The sequence below is a fragment of the Bombina bombina genome, chromosome 1 (genome assembly GCF_027579735.1).
Source record: "Bombina bombina isolate aBomBom1 chromosome 1, aBomBom1.pri, whole genome shotgun sequence".
Taxonomy (NCBI): Eukaryota; Metazoa; Chordata; class Amphibia; order Anura; family Bombinatoridae; genus Bombina; species Bombina bombina.
The window spans coordinates 487,548,880-487,564,452 of NC_069499.1; the positions used below are offsets into that span (position 1 = coordinate 487,548,880).

The window sequence follows — 15,573 nt, forward strand, 5'->3', positions numbered from 1 at the left end:
TCGGTCGAATGACTGGGGGGCGGAGCCAGAGGGGGAGCTATATGGACAGCTCTTGCTGTGTGCTCTCCTTGCCTTTCCCTGTGGGGGAGAATATTTCCCACAAGTAATGGATGACGCCGTGGACGGGACACACCGTTGGAGAAAGTAATTTATCAGGTAAGCATAAATTCTGTTTTTAAAAGGACATTAATCTAAGGGCTCAACAAACACAGGAGTCTGGGAACCACTGGCTCCTATAAATGTACCCCTGGCTCCTAACTTTATGGGTTATTATATATATATATATATATATATATATATATATATATATATATATATATATATATATATATATATATATATATATATATATATATATAAATTAAACTGTTTGGCTCCTAAATATTTTTACTGGCTCCTAATTTGTAAACGTATTTGTCAAGCACTGATCTAAGAGTTTAATTCCCCATGCATTGCCTAATTATTTTAGCATTATTTCATTATCGGAGTCAGGGGGTTGGTGCAGCAATTGCAGTGCTGGAGGTCACTCTGTTGAGTAAGTCTGCTACTGATTGGAGTTGTTCCACTTCATAGAGAGGCTGTAATGCATCATGCAAGATTCAGAACCCCTGACCCTTCTACATGCTACACCGTAATTGCTTAATTGGTGTATGAGTTTATTTATCGGTGCCTAATTGGCTATAGCACACCACAATGTATAAATGAAATAATACTTGGGTAACTTTTTAAGGGGTGTGTCTCTAGAGTGCATAACAATGCAAAATTTTGTAACAGACTATTTTTTTCCCCATATGTACTTATTTTCCATTGGAGTGATTGCTGATATGTAAGAATTGTAAATTGACTATAGGCCACATTAAGTTTTAATTATACTTATGTTATATATGATTTGTTTGATTATGATCACTTATTTTTAGTTTATAGTCACACAGGAAATTAGTTTTAAGAAATGTAACTGATATACATACACAATTACACATGCTTTTTAAGTACTAACCTATGCCACATGAAGAAACTTTGCAGGCTGGCTGTGACTCACCGGTAGTAGATAAGGTCAGTGTTTATCAATTCAAGTCCTCAAGGCCCACTAATAAGCCAGTTTTCCTTTGTTTGAAAAACAAAACAAAAACTGATATATTGTTGTGTGCCAGGCATGTGCATGCTCCCGAGCCTATCTTCTTTTCAACAAAGGATACTAAGAGAGCAAAGTTAAAGGGATACTAAACCCATTTTTTTCTTCTTTCATGATTCAGATAGAGCATGCAATTTTAAGCAAGTAATTTACTCCTATTATCTATTTTCTTTGTTCTCTTGCTATCTTTATTTGAAAAAGCAGGATTTTACGCTAAGGAGCCCGGCCCACTTTTGGTTCACCACCCTGGATAGTGCTTGCTGATTGGTGGGTACATTTAGCCACTAATCAGCAAACGCAACCCTGGTTCTGAACCAAAAATGGGTTGGCTCCTGCTTTTTTTAAATAAAGCGAAGAAAATTCGATAATAGGAGTAAATTAGAAAGTTGCTTAAAGGGACAGCAAACACCAGAATGTTTGTTGTTTAAAAAGGTAGATAATCCCTTTATTACCCATTCCCCAGTTTTGCATAAACAACACAGTTATAATAATATACTTTTTACCTCTGTGATTACCTTGTATCTATGCCTCTGCAAACTGCCCCCTTATTTCAGTTCTTTTGACAGACTTGCATTTTTAGCCAATCGGTGCTGACTCCTAAGAGCTTCACGTGCCTTAGCTCACTGTTATCTATATGAAACACATGAACTAACTCCCTCTAGTGGTGAAAAACTGTCAAAATGCTTTCAGATTAGAACCTTCTAGGTTTAGCTATCCACTAAGAATACCAAGAGAACAAACCAAAAATTGGTAATAAAAGTACATTGGAAAGTTATTTAAAATTACATTCCCTATTTAAATCATGAAAGTTATTTTTTACATGACTGTCCCTTTAAAATTGCATGCTCTATCTGAATCATGAAAGAAAAAAATAGGTTTAGTATCCCTTTAAAATTTGATAAACTGGAAAGTTTTTTTAAAATTGTACAATCTGAATCATGAAAAAAGTGGGTTTCATGTCCCTTTTTTAATGGAACATTTTTTTTTTATTGTTAAATGATAAAATTGATATTTGTCCATTTTATTAATTTTGTCACATTCATACAGTATTAGCAACAGCACAGGGGTGGAACTGACGACTAGGACAGAGCAAAACCATTAATAGGTTCCAAGTAAAAGCAAACATAGTTAATATGAAGATTCGTACACATTTCAAAAATGATCAATGTTTGTGTGTAATGAGGCAATTTATTTGTATGAAAATGGTGTCCATAGTTAAATATTCTATTACATATCGCCCTCATAGTTTTATGAGCTTGTCCTATAGGTGGCCATTTTACACCTAGATATGACGGGAATGGTTCCTTATTTGCTTTTATCCTCATAGTGAAATTGTGAAGCTGTTGAGTGGAAAGTGTGTGTACAAAACTGTGTAGAAGAATTCTCCTATTACATTTACTTTGGACAGTTGGTGTTGCATATTCCATGAACAATGGGGGTTGGGAGACACTATCTGGTAAGTGCTTCAATATAGAGTGCAGTAGCAATTTTTTATTTGAATTTCTTTCTCATTCTATGGTAGTCGTCACTGCTGCACTTTGTAGTGATAGTTGTGTGGAGGTTTTGTGTCTCAATGTTTTTAATCTCCTTTAAATCTATAGCGAACTAGTAATTTGCTGGAGATATTGTAAGACCTGTGGGCTTGCTCCTAATTGTAAACTACATGCATGATAGTTTTTGAAAAATCAATGTTTATATGTAATTTTCTCTCTCTTTATTTAAATGCTTCCCCAGCAAGGACAAGTGTGGAAGGTTTGCATTGTTTTTCACATTGCCTTAGCCTGCTTTGATACTAGACTCATACTTCATGATTTCTCTCTGTAATCCACAGCACAGTTGTAAAAATAGTGAATAAAGGCTAAGTAGCAATTCACTGACCCACCAGTTATTCATTATTCACTAAGGCCAAGCATGCAGGTGTCAGCTGCGCATGTAGCACAGAGATTTTCTTAAGAGATCTATCTTTGGGTTTCCCTAACCTATCCCAAATTTTTCCCCAGCATGAAACTCTTTCTATATTTTATAGATGTTTCTTTGTTTTCTTATTGCCATGGTTAAACTTCACAGTTTTTTAATTTGTAATTTTAAATTGTAAGTACATTTAAGGGACATTAAACTGCTAAGCTTAACTAGAATTAAATGGTGGCTTCTTAACATTTTATTGAGTTTCCTCGTGTGCCTACAGCTCTTTTCCCAAACCGTTCTGTTTTAATTCCTTCAAGGGATAGTAAACGCTATTTTTTTTCTTTCATGATTCAGATAGAGCGTGCCATTTTAAGCAACTTTCTGATTTACTCTTATCATTTTGTCTTTGCTCTCTTGGTATCTTTAGTTGAAAAAGTAAGAATGTAAGCTAAGAAGCCGGCCCATTTTTGGTTCAGAACCCTGGCTAGCGCTTGTGATTGGTGGCTACATTTAGCCACCCAGTAAGCCAGAGCGACACAGGTTCTGAACCAAAAATGGTCCGGCTCTTAAGCTTTACATTCTTGCTTTTCAAATAAAGATAAAAAGGGAAGGAAGAAACATTTATAATATATAATAGGAGTAAATTGGAAAGTTGCTTAAAATACATTGCTCTATCTGAATCATGAAAGTTTAATTTTTACTTTACTGTCCCTTTAAAGGAGCTGAAACTCTGCCTCTCCGTACTGGGCACCGCCATCTTGAAGCACAGGTGTTCTCGTACACTGACATAAGAGGCGTACACTCGCAAATCAGTGATTCTGCTGGCTTTTTGACAGCTGTTTGATTTGCTTAAATTAGTGTGCATTATACAGGGGGTGAGTTCTACACGGTTTTGTATTATTTTACAAACTAAATAAAATACTCAGCAATAATGTACAGCAATGCGAACATGTAGAGCTCCAGCTTGTGCACATTATATAGAGGTTACAAAGCCTGTAAATATACACTGCTTCTGGCCTTGGGCGTGAGAATTCCTGTGCTCCAAGATGGCAGTTCCCAGTATGAAGAGATAGAGCTTTACCAGCTGACAATTTGAAGGAGTTAACATAGGAGGCTTTAAAGAGAGAAGCAGGAATAGGAGATAAAGCAATAGCCTAGTGAGTTGTAACCATGCTATTGTAGTTGTGCCCAGCAATTTAATGTCTTTTAATATTGGTGTGATCTTTATATTTTTATAGTTTTAAGTGGTAAACGCTTGAAACCCCCCAATTATTTGTATGGGAATATTTTCTTTTATTTAGCGTATTTATTTGGATTTCCTTTATGTTGGTAAATCATTTTTAAATTGGTTTAAATAAATCGGGATCAAGTACAGAATTTTTTGTTTTCTTAGCTTAAGCCAAAGAAAAATTCGACTTTTTTTCTCTTGATTTTTAAATGTTTGCCTTTTCGTAGCTGCTGCCGGTTTCAGTGCCTCCAGGGTTGATTAGAGCTTTATTTTTCCGTTTTTAGGATTATTCTTTCCACCTTTTGCACTGCTGCTGGTCACTGACTGCTTTAAAATTTCATATTCACAACTTTTTTTTCCTCCCTTTTTCATAGGCGAACTTCTTTTTTTTTTTTTCTTTTTTTCTTCCCATTCTAGATTTCAGATATGGCTGTCCTTGCACTTCTGCACTTTTTTTTTTCTTTTCTCACCTACCCTTCAGTTATCCGTTTTACATGCAATTTTTATTTAAAGACCTATATTTTAAGAATTTTATCAACATTTTTTTTCTTTTTTTCTCTCTCTCCCATGTGAAAACCTTTCTAGGCTTGTGGCGATCCCAAGGCAAAGCCTTCTTACCTTATTGATAAAAACCTTGAATCGGCCGTAAAATTTATTGTCCGAAAATTTCCAGCTGTCGAAACTCGAAACAACAATGTAAGTATAGTGTTTTGCTAAATGTTATTGTTATTGTTTGCTATTAATAATGAAAAGCCTTTACATTATAGGAAATAATGTCCAACAACAAAACAATTAATCTCAAGATAAACAAGTGTGGTTTACTAAGTGAAAAATAAACTTTTACTAACTATCAAATGATTTATCTACAAAAATCTCTATAGACATTAATGGCGATTTCCTGTTGAAAACCATTTGATACATTTTTCTAAATTATTGTGATTGTATTTTGGAGGTTTTGGTGAACTTTTAGTGGTAGATGATAATTATTCTTGTAATAGAATATTAATGCATTGTATGTTATGTAGAAGCCTCACTTGTTTAGTTTTTTGTTTTTTTAAACAATGTATTGCTTATGATGAAATGTGGTGTTCAGTGGGGTTATTCTTCATGGAATTGTACAATACTTTTATCTAATGCCATGTTGTGGTGTGTGTGTGTTTTTTTTTAAAAAAATTTAAAAAATTTTTAGAAACAAAATTGTAAACAGTGTATTACTTCATTGAGAAGCTTTTTCTTGTTGTCTTTTTGGGAAAGAAAATGCATATTTACTTATTAAATAATCTTCCCTGTAAGATATTTGGGTGTAATTGGGCCTAATTATCACAACCTGGTTTAGTGAACTGTCATTGAAGCTATTTGTCATCAATAATAAGGCCATAAAAGCCTGTCTTCAAAATTGCACGGTCTCCTCTAATTCCTGAAATGCTTATGCTTTGTATTTGCATTCGTGGACAGACCAAAAATGTATTCGTTTTGCTATATTTCATAACCATCAGTACATTTGCTGTGTTGGTTTGTCATTAATTCCAATGGAAAGTGTACACACATGGGTAGTGGAATAAATATAAAGTGCGTGTGTGTGTGTGTACATCAGGGTTAGAATAGTTTTTGATTTTTAAATGTTTTTTCTTAATGTTCAATTTATGTTTCAGTTTAGTAAGTCTGGGCAATGGTTTTGTTAGTTATAGTTTTAGTTTTTATTTTGTGAATACATTTCTATCTATTTTTATCTATTTTAGTTTTAGGTATTCTTGTAAATATGGAAAGTGTAAAAATTAAATAATTTTATTTATTACCTTGTTACTTGTGTGTGTATATAACGGTGTGTTTAAACCCTTTTAGCCATGAATAATTTTCATTCCAGTTAATGAAAGCTTTGCAAATTGATTGGGGGTTTGTGTGATTTCTCTCTATGGGCTTAATGATCTAAAACTCTCTGGTGAGATTATCTGAGTCTCATTAGTAATGTCTTGTCGCTATTACAAGGTCTCTCAAATAATTTTTATAAAGACCCATTTAAGCTTCTAAATATAATACTTAAAAAAAAAAAAAAAAAAAGCCCCCAGCGCGGGATCCCTATGCCTGGCGAGTTTTTGATCATCAGTCCTTATGCCACAGGGCTCCACCTACAGGTTGGATTTGTTATTAGACTGTGGTTTTCCATAAGTCACTGCACCCATAGAAATTATAGTTTGGTTTCAGTTACTTTTGCAACAAATGTTTAGCTATGTTTTCTTTTCTTTCATGTAATTAGCAAGAGTCCATGAGCTAGTGACGTATGGGATATACATTCCTACCAGGAGGGGCAAAGTTTCCCAAACCTCAAAATGCCTACAAATACACCCCTCACCACACCCACAATTCAGTTTTACAAACTTTGCCTCCCGTGGAGGTGGTGAAGTAAGTTTGTGCTAGATTCTACGTTGATATGCGCTCCGCAGCAGGTTGGAGCCCGGTTTTCCTCTCAGCGTGCAGTGAATGTCAGAGGGATGTGAGGAGAGTATTGCCTATTTGAATTCAATGATCTCCTTCTACGGGGTCTATTTCATAGGTTCTCTGTTATCGGTCGTAGAGATTCATCTCTTACCTCCCTTTTCAGATCGACGATATACTCTTATTTATATACCATTACCTCTGCTGATTCTCGTTTCAGTACTGGTTTGGCTTTCTACAACATGTAGATGAGTGTCCTGGGGTAAGTAAATCTTATTTTCTGTGACACTCTAAGCTATGGTTGGGCACTTTTTTATAAAGTTCTAAATATATGTATTCAAACATTTATTTGCCTTGGTTCAGGATGTTCAACGTTCCTTATTTTCAGACAGTCAGTTTCATATTTGGGATAATGCATATGAATAATTCAATTTTTTTTTACCTTAAAATTTGACTTTTTTCCTGTGGGCTGTTAGGCTCGCGGGGGCTGAAAATGCTTCATTTTATTGCGTCATTCTTGGCGCGGACTTTCTTGGCGCAAAAATTTTCTTGTCATTTCCGGCGTCATACGTGTCGCCGGAAGTTGCGTAATTTTTTTGACATTTTTGCGCCAAAAAATGTCGGCGTTACCGGATGTGGCGCCAAATAATGTGGGCGGCTTTTTTGGCGCTAAAAAATTTGAGCGTCATTGTTGTCTCCACAATATTTAAGTCTCATTATTTATTGCTTCTGGTTGCTAGAAGCTTGTTCATTGGCATTTTTTTCCCATTCCTGAAACTGTCATTTAAGGAATTTGATCAATTTTGCTTTATATGTTGTTTTTTCTATTACATATTGCAAGATGTCTCAAATGGACTCTGAATCAGAAGCCACTTTTGGAAAAACGCTTAACTGAGTTTCAGTTCTACCAAAGCTAAGTTCATTTATTTTAAATGTTATAAATGTTTATCTTTAGTTATGGTTTGTAATAAGATATTATGTTATACTTTTACATGCGGAATCCATTAGTATTTATGCTTTATATATTTTCTTTTCTTACAAGAAATATTTAGAAGACTTATAAGAAATATTTTTCTGATTCTATGTTAAAGGCTTTGTCTGACTTCGTGCCTTCTAATAAAATTTTTAGGTCTTTTTCACTTCTTTTTTAATTATTGAAGTTTCAAATGACCAACAACATACTGATTTATCCTTCTCTGATGTTTTTTTCAGAAATTTTCTTCATCAGATATTGACACTATCAAATCTACTTTTTTATTATTTTTCAATTATTAAAGTACATTTGTTCTTTGTTGAAAAGGTGTTGATTATTTTGAATATTAAGGTAACTAGTTCTTTAAGACTAGCTGACATTATTTCTGCCTATTTATTTCTTTAGAGGTTTTCTTTCCAATTCCCTATACTAGGGAATGGAATAGGCTGAGAATTTTCTTTTATTCCTTCTTCAAAGGTTTTAAACTATATTTTTTGCCAGCAGTTAAACTCAATTTGGAGGGTTCTCCAATTTATTGGGGCTATCTCTAATTCTACTAATTATGCTATTGTTTCTATAGCAAAATAGTATTTATTTTCCTTTAGATAGTTGTATCTTATTTATGGAAAATTATTTAGTTTCAGGTACTTTTCTTGGTCCTGTGATTTATTTGGATATTGCAATTGCTTCATTTTCTCTGTTTACTTTAAGATCAAGTATCAGATTATGATTTATTTTAGCATTGTTAAAGGGACAACATTTACTAGACTAGGTGCTGTTGCATTTGTCTTGTTGTTTTGCATTTATTGATTATGCAAGTCCACTGTATTGGCTGGTCCTTTAAACTGGACTGTCATGCTAATAATTTCATTTGTGTCTTCATTTTATTGAATATTTTCGCAAATGAGGGTTAATCTATGTCTTTAGTTTTTTTAGCTAGAAGAATTTTGTGATTTTTAAAAAAAAATAAAAAATCCATATTTCCTTTGTTCTAAGATAATAAATTATTTGTTTTATAATTTGATTCAATTCTTAACTGTTACTCTGGGCTTCAAGGTTGAGTTCTAAGACTAAAACTTTAAGCTTATACTAGTTTGGTTGTTCTTATTAAGGAACGAATTCCTGAGTTCTTTCCCAAGTAACATGTCTATAATTGGAGTTCGAAATCAGCTCCCTAATTTTGCGATGTACTGTATTCCAGCTTGGCTAGTAAGGGGCAGGTTAAGGCTTCTTTGAAATTTATTTTGTCCAAGTTTCTTTGATTTTATTCCAGCAAGGCTAACACTTTCTTTAACTGTGTTTCTGTCCTATATATTTTGGGTACTGTTGAAGCATGGCTGGGCACCCATGGGGTTCAAGCGCTGCTCAGACCTGGAATCTTCTGGGGTATTTCTTCCAGTTTCTTTTGAGGAACCGGGTTTTGGAGTTTTATTCAAACTATTTTGCCTTTTTATGGTCTTTGATAGCATTATTTGTTTTCATTAGATACAATAAATGCATATTTTCATTTTTCTGTTTTCATTCAGATTATTTTCTAAGGATGCGGAATCTCATATGATTCACTTACTCTTCAGGACATAGTTAGAGGATTTTCTTTTCTAAAGCTCTTGATTCCTCACACAAGGGTCACCTTTTTTAGGTTTCCAGATAGTTTGTGTCACTGTCCTTGTCTCTATCAGACAAGGGATAATGTTATTGGGTTCCGTCTATCGGTACCTTTAGTCTCTATTATTTCCTTCAGTTGCTATATATGCATAGAAGTTTTAGGCCTTATGGCCACAGCATTGGATTCAATTCCCTTTGCTCATTTTCTCTAGAAAGAACCTTTACAGTCTTTTATAAGTGTTGTTTCTTCAAGAACATGGTTGGAGGATCAATTTACCAAAAAGTTTGTTTCCTCAGACAAGGGTAACCTTTTTAGGTTTCCTGATAGATTCAGTGTTCTTGATTCTGTCTCTGACGGACAAGAGGCGTCTGAAATTGGTTTCAGCTTATCGAAACCTTCAGTCTCAATCATTCCCTTCGGTAGCCTTATGCATGGAAATTCTAGGTCTTATGACTGCTGCATTGGACGCGATTCCCTTTGCTCGTTTTCACATGCGACCTCTTCAGCTCTGTATGCTGAACCAGTGGTGCAGGGATTATACAAATTAATATCTTTAAAACCGATTGTTCGACACTCTCTGACGTGGTGGACAGATCACCATCGTTTAGTTCAGGGGGCTTCTTTTTGTTCCTCCAACCTAGACTGTGATCTCAACAGATGCAAATCTGACAGGTTGGGGAGCTGTATGGGGGTTTCTGACAGCACAAGGGGTTTGGGAATCTCAGGAGGTGAGATTACCAATCAACATTTTTGGAACTCCGTGCAATTTTCAGAGCTCTTCAGTCGTGGCCTCTTCTAAAGAGAGAGTCGTTCATTTGTTTCTAGACGGACGATGTCACATCCGTGGCATATGTCAATAATCAAGGAGGAACTCACAGTCCTCTGGCTATGAAAGAAGTCTCTCTAATACTTGTATGGGCGGAATCCAGCTCCTGTCTAGTTTCTGCGGTTCATATCCCAGGTATAGACAATTGGGAAGCGGATTATCTCAGTCGCCAAACACTACATCCGGGCGAATGGTTTCTTCACCCAGAGGTATTTCTTCAGATTGTTCAAATATGGGGACTTCCAGAAATAGATCTGATGGCTTCTCATCTAAACAAGAAGCTTCCCAGGTATCTGTCCAGATCCAGGGATCCTCAGGCGGAAGCAGTGGATGCATTGTCACTTCCTTGGAAGTATCATCCTGCTTATATCTTTCCGCCTATAGTTCTTTTTCCAAGATTCTAAAGGAACGTTCGTTTATTCTGCTGGTGGCTCCAGCATGGCCTCACAGGTTTTGGTATGCGGATCTTGTCCGGATGGCCACTTGCCAACCGTGGACTCTTCCGTTAAGACCAGACCTTCTATCGCAAGGTCCTTTTTTCCATCAGGTTCTCAAATCCTTAAATTTGAAGGTATGGAGATTGAACGCTTGATTCTCAATCATAGAGGTTTCTCTGACTCTGTGATTAATACTATGTTACAGGCTCGTAAAACTATCTAGGAAGATATATTATCGAGTCTGGAAGATTTTCATTTCTTGGTGTTTTTCTCATCATTTTTCTTGGCATTCTTTTAGAATTCCTAGAATTTTACAGTTTCTTCAGGATGGTTTGGATAAGGTTTGTCTGCAAGTTCCTTGAAAGGTCAAATCTCTGCTCTTTCTGTTCTTTTTCACAGAAAGATTGCTAGTCTTCCTGATATTCATTGTTTTGTACAAGCTTTGGCTCGTATAAAACCTGTTATTAAGTCAATCTCTCCTCCTTGGAGTTTGAATTTGGTTCTGGGGGCTCTTCAAGCTCCTCCGTTTGAACCTATGCATCCGCTGGACATTAAATTACTTTCTTGGAAAGTTTTGTTTCTTTTGGCCATCTCTTCTGCTAGAAGAGTTTCTGAATTATCTGCTCTTTCTTGTGAGTCTCCTTTTCTGATTTTTCATCAGGATAAGGCGGTGTTGCGAACTTCTTTTAAATTTTTACCTAAGGTTGTGAATTCTAACAACATTAGTAGAGAAATTGTGGTTCCTTCATTGTGTCCTAATCCTAAGGAAAACTCGTTGCATTCTTTGGATGTAGTTAGAGCTTTGAAATATTATGTTGAAGCTACTAAGGATTTCCGAAAGACTTCTAGTCTATTTGTTATCTTTTCCGGTTCTAGGAAAGGTCAGAAGGCTTCTGCCATTTCTTTGGCATCTTGGTTAAAATCTTTGTTTCATCATGCCTATGTCGAGTCGGGTAAAACTCCGCCTCAATGGATTACAGCTCATTCTACTAGGTCAGCTTCTACTTCCTGGGCGTATAGGAATGAAGCTTCAGTTGATCAGATTTGCAAAGCAGCCACTTGGTCTTCTTTGCATACTTTTACTAAATTCTACCATTTTGATGTGTTTTCTTCTTCTGAAGCAGTTTTTGGTAGAAAAGTACTTCAGGCAGCTGTTTCAGTTTGATTCTTCTGCTTATAATTTCAGTTTTTTTCATTATAAGATTTAAACTTTATTTTGGGTGTGGATTATTTTCAGCGGAATTGGCTGTCTTTATTTTATCCCTCCCTCTATAGTGACTCTTGTGTGGAAGATCCACATCTTGGGTAGTCATTATCCCATACGTCACTAGCTCATGGACTCTTGCTAATTACATGAAAGAAAACATAATTTATGTAAGAACTTACCTGATAAAATCATTTCTTTCATATTAGCAAGAGTCCATGAGGCCCACCCTTTTGTTGTGGTTATGATTTTTTTGTATAAAGCACAATTATTCCAATTCCTTATTTTTTATGCTTTCGCACTTTTTTCTTATCACCCCACTTCTTAGCTATACGTTAAACTGAATTGTGTGTGGTGTGAGGGGTGTATTTATAGGCATTTTGAGGTTTGGGAAACTTTGCCCCTCCTGGTAGGAATGTATATCCCATACGTCACTAGCTCATGGACTCTTGCTAATATGAAAGAAATGAATTTATCAGGTAAGTTCTTACATAAATTATGTTTTTTTGTTTGTTTCCATAGCGTAAATGTTGTTTATGGATTTTTTTTATTAATTTTCGTTAATGACTATAATCCTGGTGCACATATGCATGCTTGCTGACCGATAAGCTTAGGAGCCAATAAATGTGAAGGATTAAATAATAAAATCAATATTTTAAAGTTTACCCATTGGAATTCATACCTACATACAAGTTGCAGAATGTTGCAATTGTAAAGGGACATTAAACTGCTGTGCACAACTACAAATGAATAGTAACTACTCACTGTGTTGTTGCATTTCATCCTCTCCTGCAGCTTTTTTCAAATCTGTTTTTCTATTTTAATAGCTTAAAGGTGCCAGATACTGAAGCTCTGCCTCTTCATACTGGGCGCCACCATCTTGGAGCTCAGGTATTCTCACACATTGTGACAGAAGCAATTTTCATTTACATATCAATGAGGTTGTCAACTTTTTGACAACTGTATAAGGTGCTTCAGGCTAGGGTACATGATACAAGTGGGCAATATTACTGATCTGTGAGTGTGCACTGCTGCTGTCACAGGCAGTGAGATACTTAAATTCCAAGATGGAGGCGCCCAGTATGAAGAAGTGAAGCTTATCTGGCACCTTTAAAAGGGACATTAAAAGTGCTCCTTCGGTTAAAACAAATTTGTTAAAAGAAAGTAAACCTAAAAAGAAACAGATTGTGTAAAAAAAAAAACAACAAAAAAAACAAATGGCAAAACAACTTGTTTTCTTGCATAAAGGAGCACTTAGAAATTCTCAGTGTAGCCCCCTGCCCCCGTGTGACATGCGCGCTGCTGACATCTTTGAAACTTAGGTTACATTCTGACTGATCTAGGCATGAGAACGCCTGACTCCCTGTTATCTAGTCTATTCACTTAAAGGGACATGCCACCCACATTTTTTCTTTTATGATTTAGAAAGAGAATGCAATTTTAAACATCTTTCTAATTTACTTATATTATCTAATTTGTTTTATTCTCTTGATATTCTTTGATGAAAATCATATCTAGATATGCTCACTAGCTGCTGATTGGTTGCTGCACATAGAAGCCTTGTGTGATTGGCTCACTATGTGCATTGCTTTTTCTTCAACTAAGGATATTTAAAAAATGAAGCAAAATAAATAATGGAAGTAAATTGTAATGTTGTTTAAATTTCTATTCTCTAAATCATGAAAGAAAGATTTTGGGTTTAGTGGCCCTTTAATAGTAACCAGCCTAGAGGTTTTATGACATCAGGCTAAGATAAACCTCCCTGCAAAGGCCCCTCCATGTAAGGCTGTGACAGAAAGTAAAGGACACTGCACAAATGTAGGGAAAAAATAAATAAAAGGTCATCATCCATTTAAATAGATGAATAATACATATTGCAATTATTTCTATCAAGTATAAGACACAGCTTAGTGGATTTTTTTATTACAACAAAGAAACAGACATTTAACATTCCTTTAAGTTATTCCTTTAAGTTATTAAAACATGAGAACTGATTTGAGAAGAGTTACAGGAACAGGATTGAATGCAATAACATAGTGAAAACTTATTAATCAAGGATTAATAAGTTGTTGTTCACAGGTGAAATGTGTTCTGGGTGTCCTTAAAGGGACAGTATACACTCATTTTCATATAACTGCATGTAATAGACACTACTATAAAGAATAAGATGCACAGATACTGATATAAAAATCCAGTATAAAACTGTTTAAAAACGCACTTAGAACTGAAGCTTTCAGTTTAGCTCTGTTGAAAAGGCAGTTGGAAAGCCCACTGCAAGTGGGAAATAAGACACTCCCCCTCCCCCTCCTTTTGCATATGAAAAGACCCTTTACACAAACAGGAGCAAGCTGGAGAAGGTAGCTGACGGTATTCAAATAAAACTTGAATTATACATTTTTAAAAATAAACAAACTTTATGGGCTTTATAAATAGATCATCTACAAAACATTTATGCAAAGAAAAAATGAGTGTATAATGGCCCTTTAATAGAAATTACCTTCCTTATAAGATTTGTGTATGTTTAGAGTCATTAAAGAGACATAAACACTTTAAGATAGTAATATAAAATAAATCCTATTTATAAAAAAACCTGCAATATACTTTCATGATTTATTTTGTCCCCTTTTCCTGAAATTCCATTCTGAAATTGTGAGCTTTTAAGTCCCTGTTAGAAATGGAAGTGCAGAACACTGTTATTTTCCACACAGCCATTGGCTGCACACTCTAGTGACCTATTTAACTGTCTCTAATTGGCTACAGCAGAGAACCTAAGTTACAACATGGCAGCTCCCATTGTTTTATAGATACAAAATCTTTACACTCATTTTGTCAATATTTAAACGGGTAAAGAAACTTTAAAATATAGCTACGTTGTTCTCTTTTCTTTAAATGCATCATAAATTTATTTAGTGTTTAATTTCCCTTTTAAAGGGATGTGAAACGGTGCTTCTTTAGTAGATTTTTTTTTAAATCAAAGTAAACATAAAAGGAAACAGATTGTATTAAAAAAACGGCAAACAAATGACTTTTCTTGCTAAATGAAAGCTTAGAAATTCTCAGTGTATCAGCTGCCTACAGCTAGGTAAGAGAGCTACCATTAAAGAAATTAGGTTCCATTGTCGCATGATTTTGCAGCAAAATACCTTTACTGATCATGGGCTTTAAACTGATTGCAGCTGGCAGATATGTGTCTCCTAACAACACATAGATGAAAAACTGTTAGTATCTGGTTTGGGGCTTTTTTTTCTGTGTTTGCCACCGCCACCCAATTTGTGAGGCAGTACAGACAATGCGGTCATAGTGCCCCCTCTCCATAGACTGCATTACATGGGCACAATCACATTTTCCTTCTATAAATCTTCAATTTCTTAAAAATTATTTTCTTGACCTTTCACTGTATTTAGCTGCACAAGTCACTTACCTTTTCTGCCCATTTAGTAGGGATGTAAGCATATCTGCAATTATTTGGACATTCCCCTACTGATATGAGGAACCAGGTTGCTGCTATTTAGTACTTGACAGCAAAACTAAATCGGCTTTCTTTCTGTCAAAGTAAATGCTTCTGGCACCTATCTGTACTGTAACATTGTTTTTTTTCCTTTTAATTTGTCTCCAGTGACTTGTTATACCAGCTAGAGATTTTAGAATTTATGGGAAATTGTTCCGTTAGGTATATTTTTGTATATGAAATAGCGGCATCTGCCAATTGAAACAAGAACCTAAACATATCAAATAGGCTGAGCTTGCATGGGGAGCAGATCTCATTAGCTTATCTCTCTATATTTACACAAAATCCTCCTTATCTTACTGTATACAAAGTGAGACCAAT

At 35.2% G+C, this 15,573-nt stretch overlaps 1 protein-coding gene across 1 annotated transcript in view; it reads left to right on the forward strand.

The window, feature by feature from the left end:
* Positions 1–15,573, forward strand: part of NCKAP1 (NCK associated protein 1) — a 472,154-nt gene that overhangs the window by 37,494 nt on the left and 419,087 nt on the right. Inside the window, exon 2 of the mRNA XM_053698543.1 lies at positions 4,851–4,961. Coding sequence (XP_053554518.1) covers positions 4,851–4,961 — 111 coding nt within the window. The remainder of the gene's footprint in view (positions 1–4,850; positions 4,962–15,573) is intronic.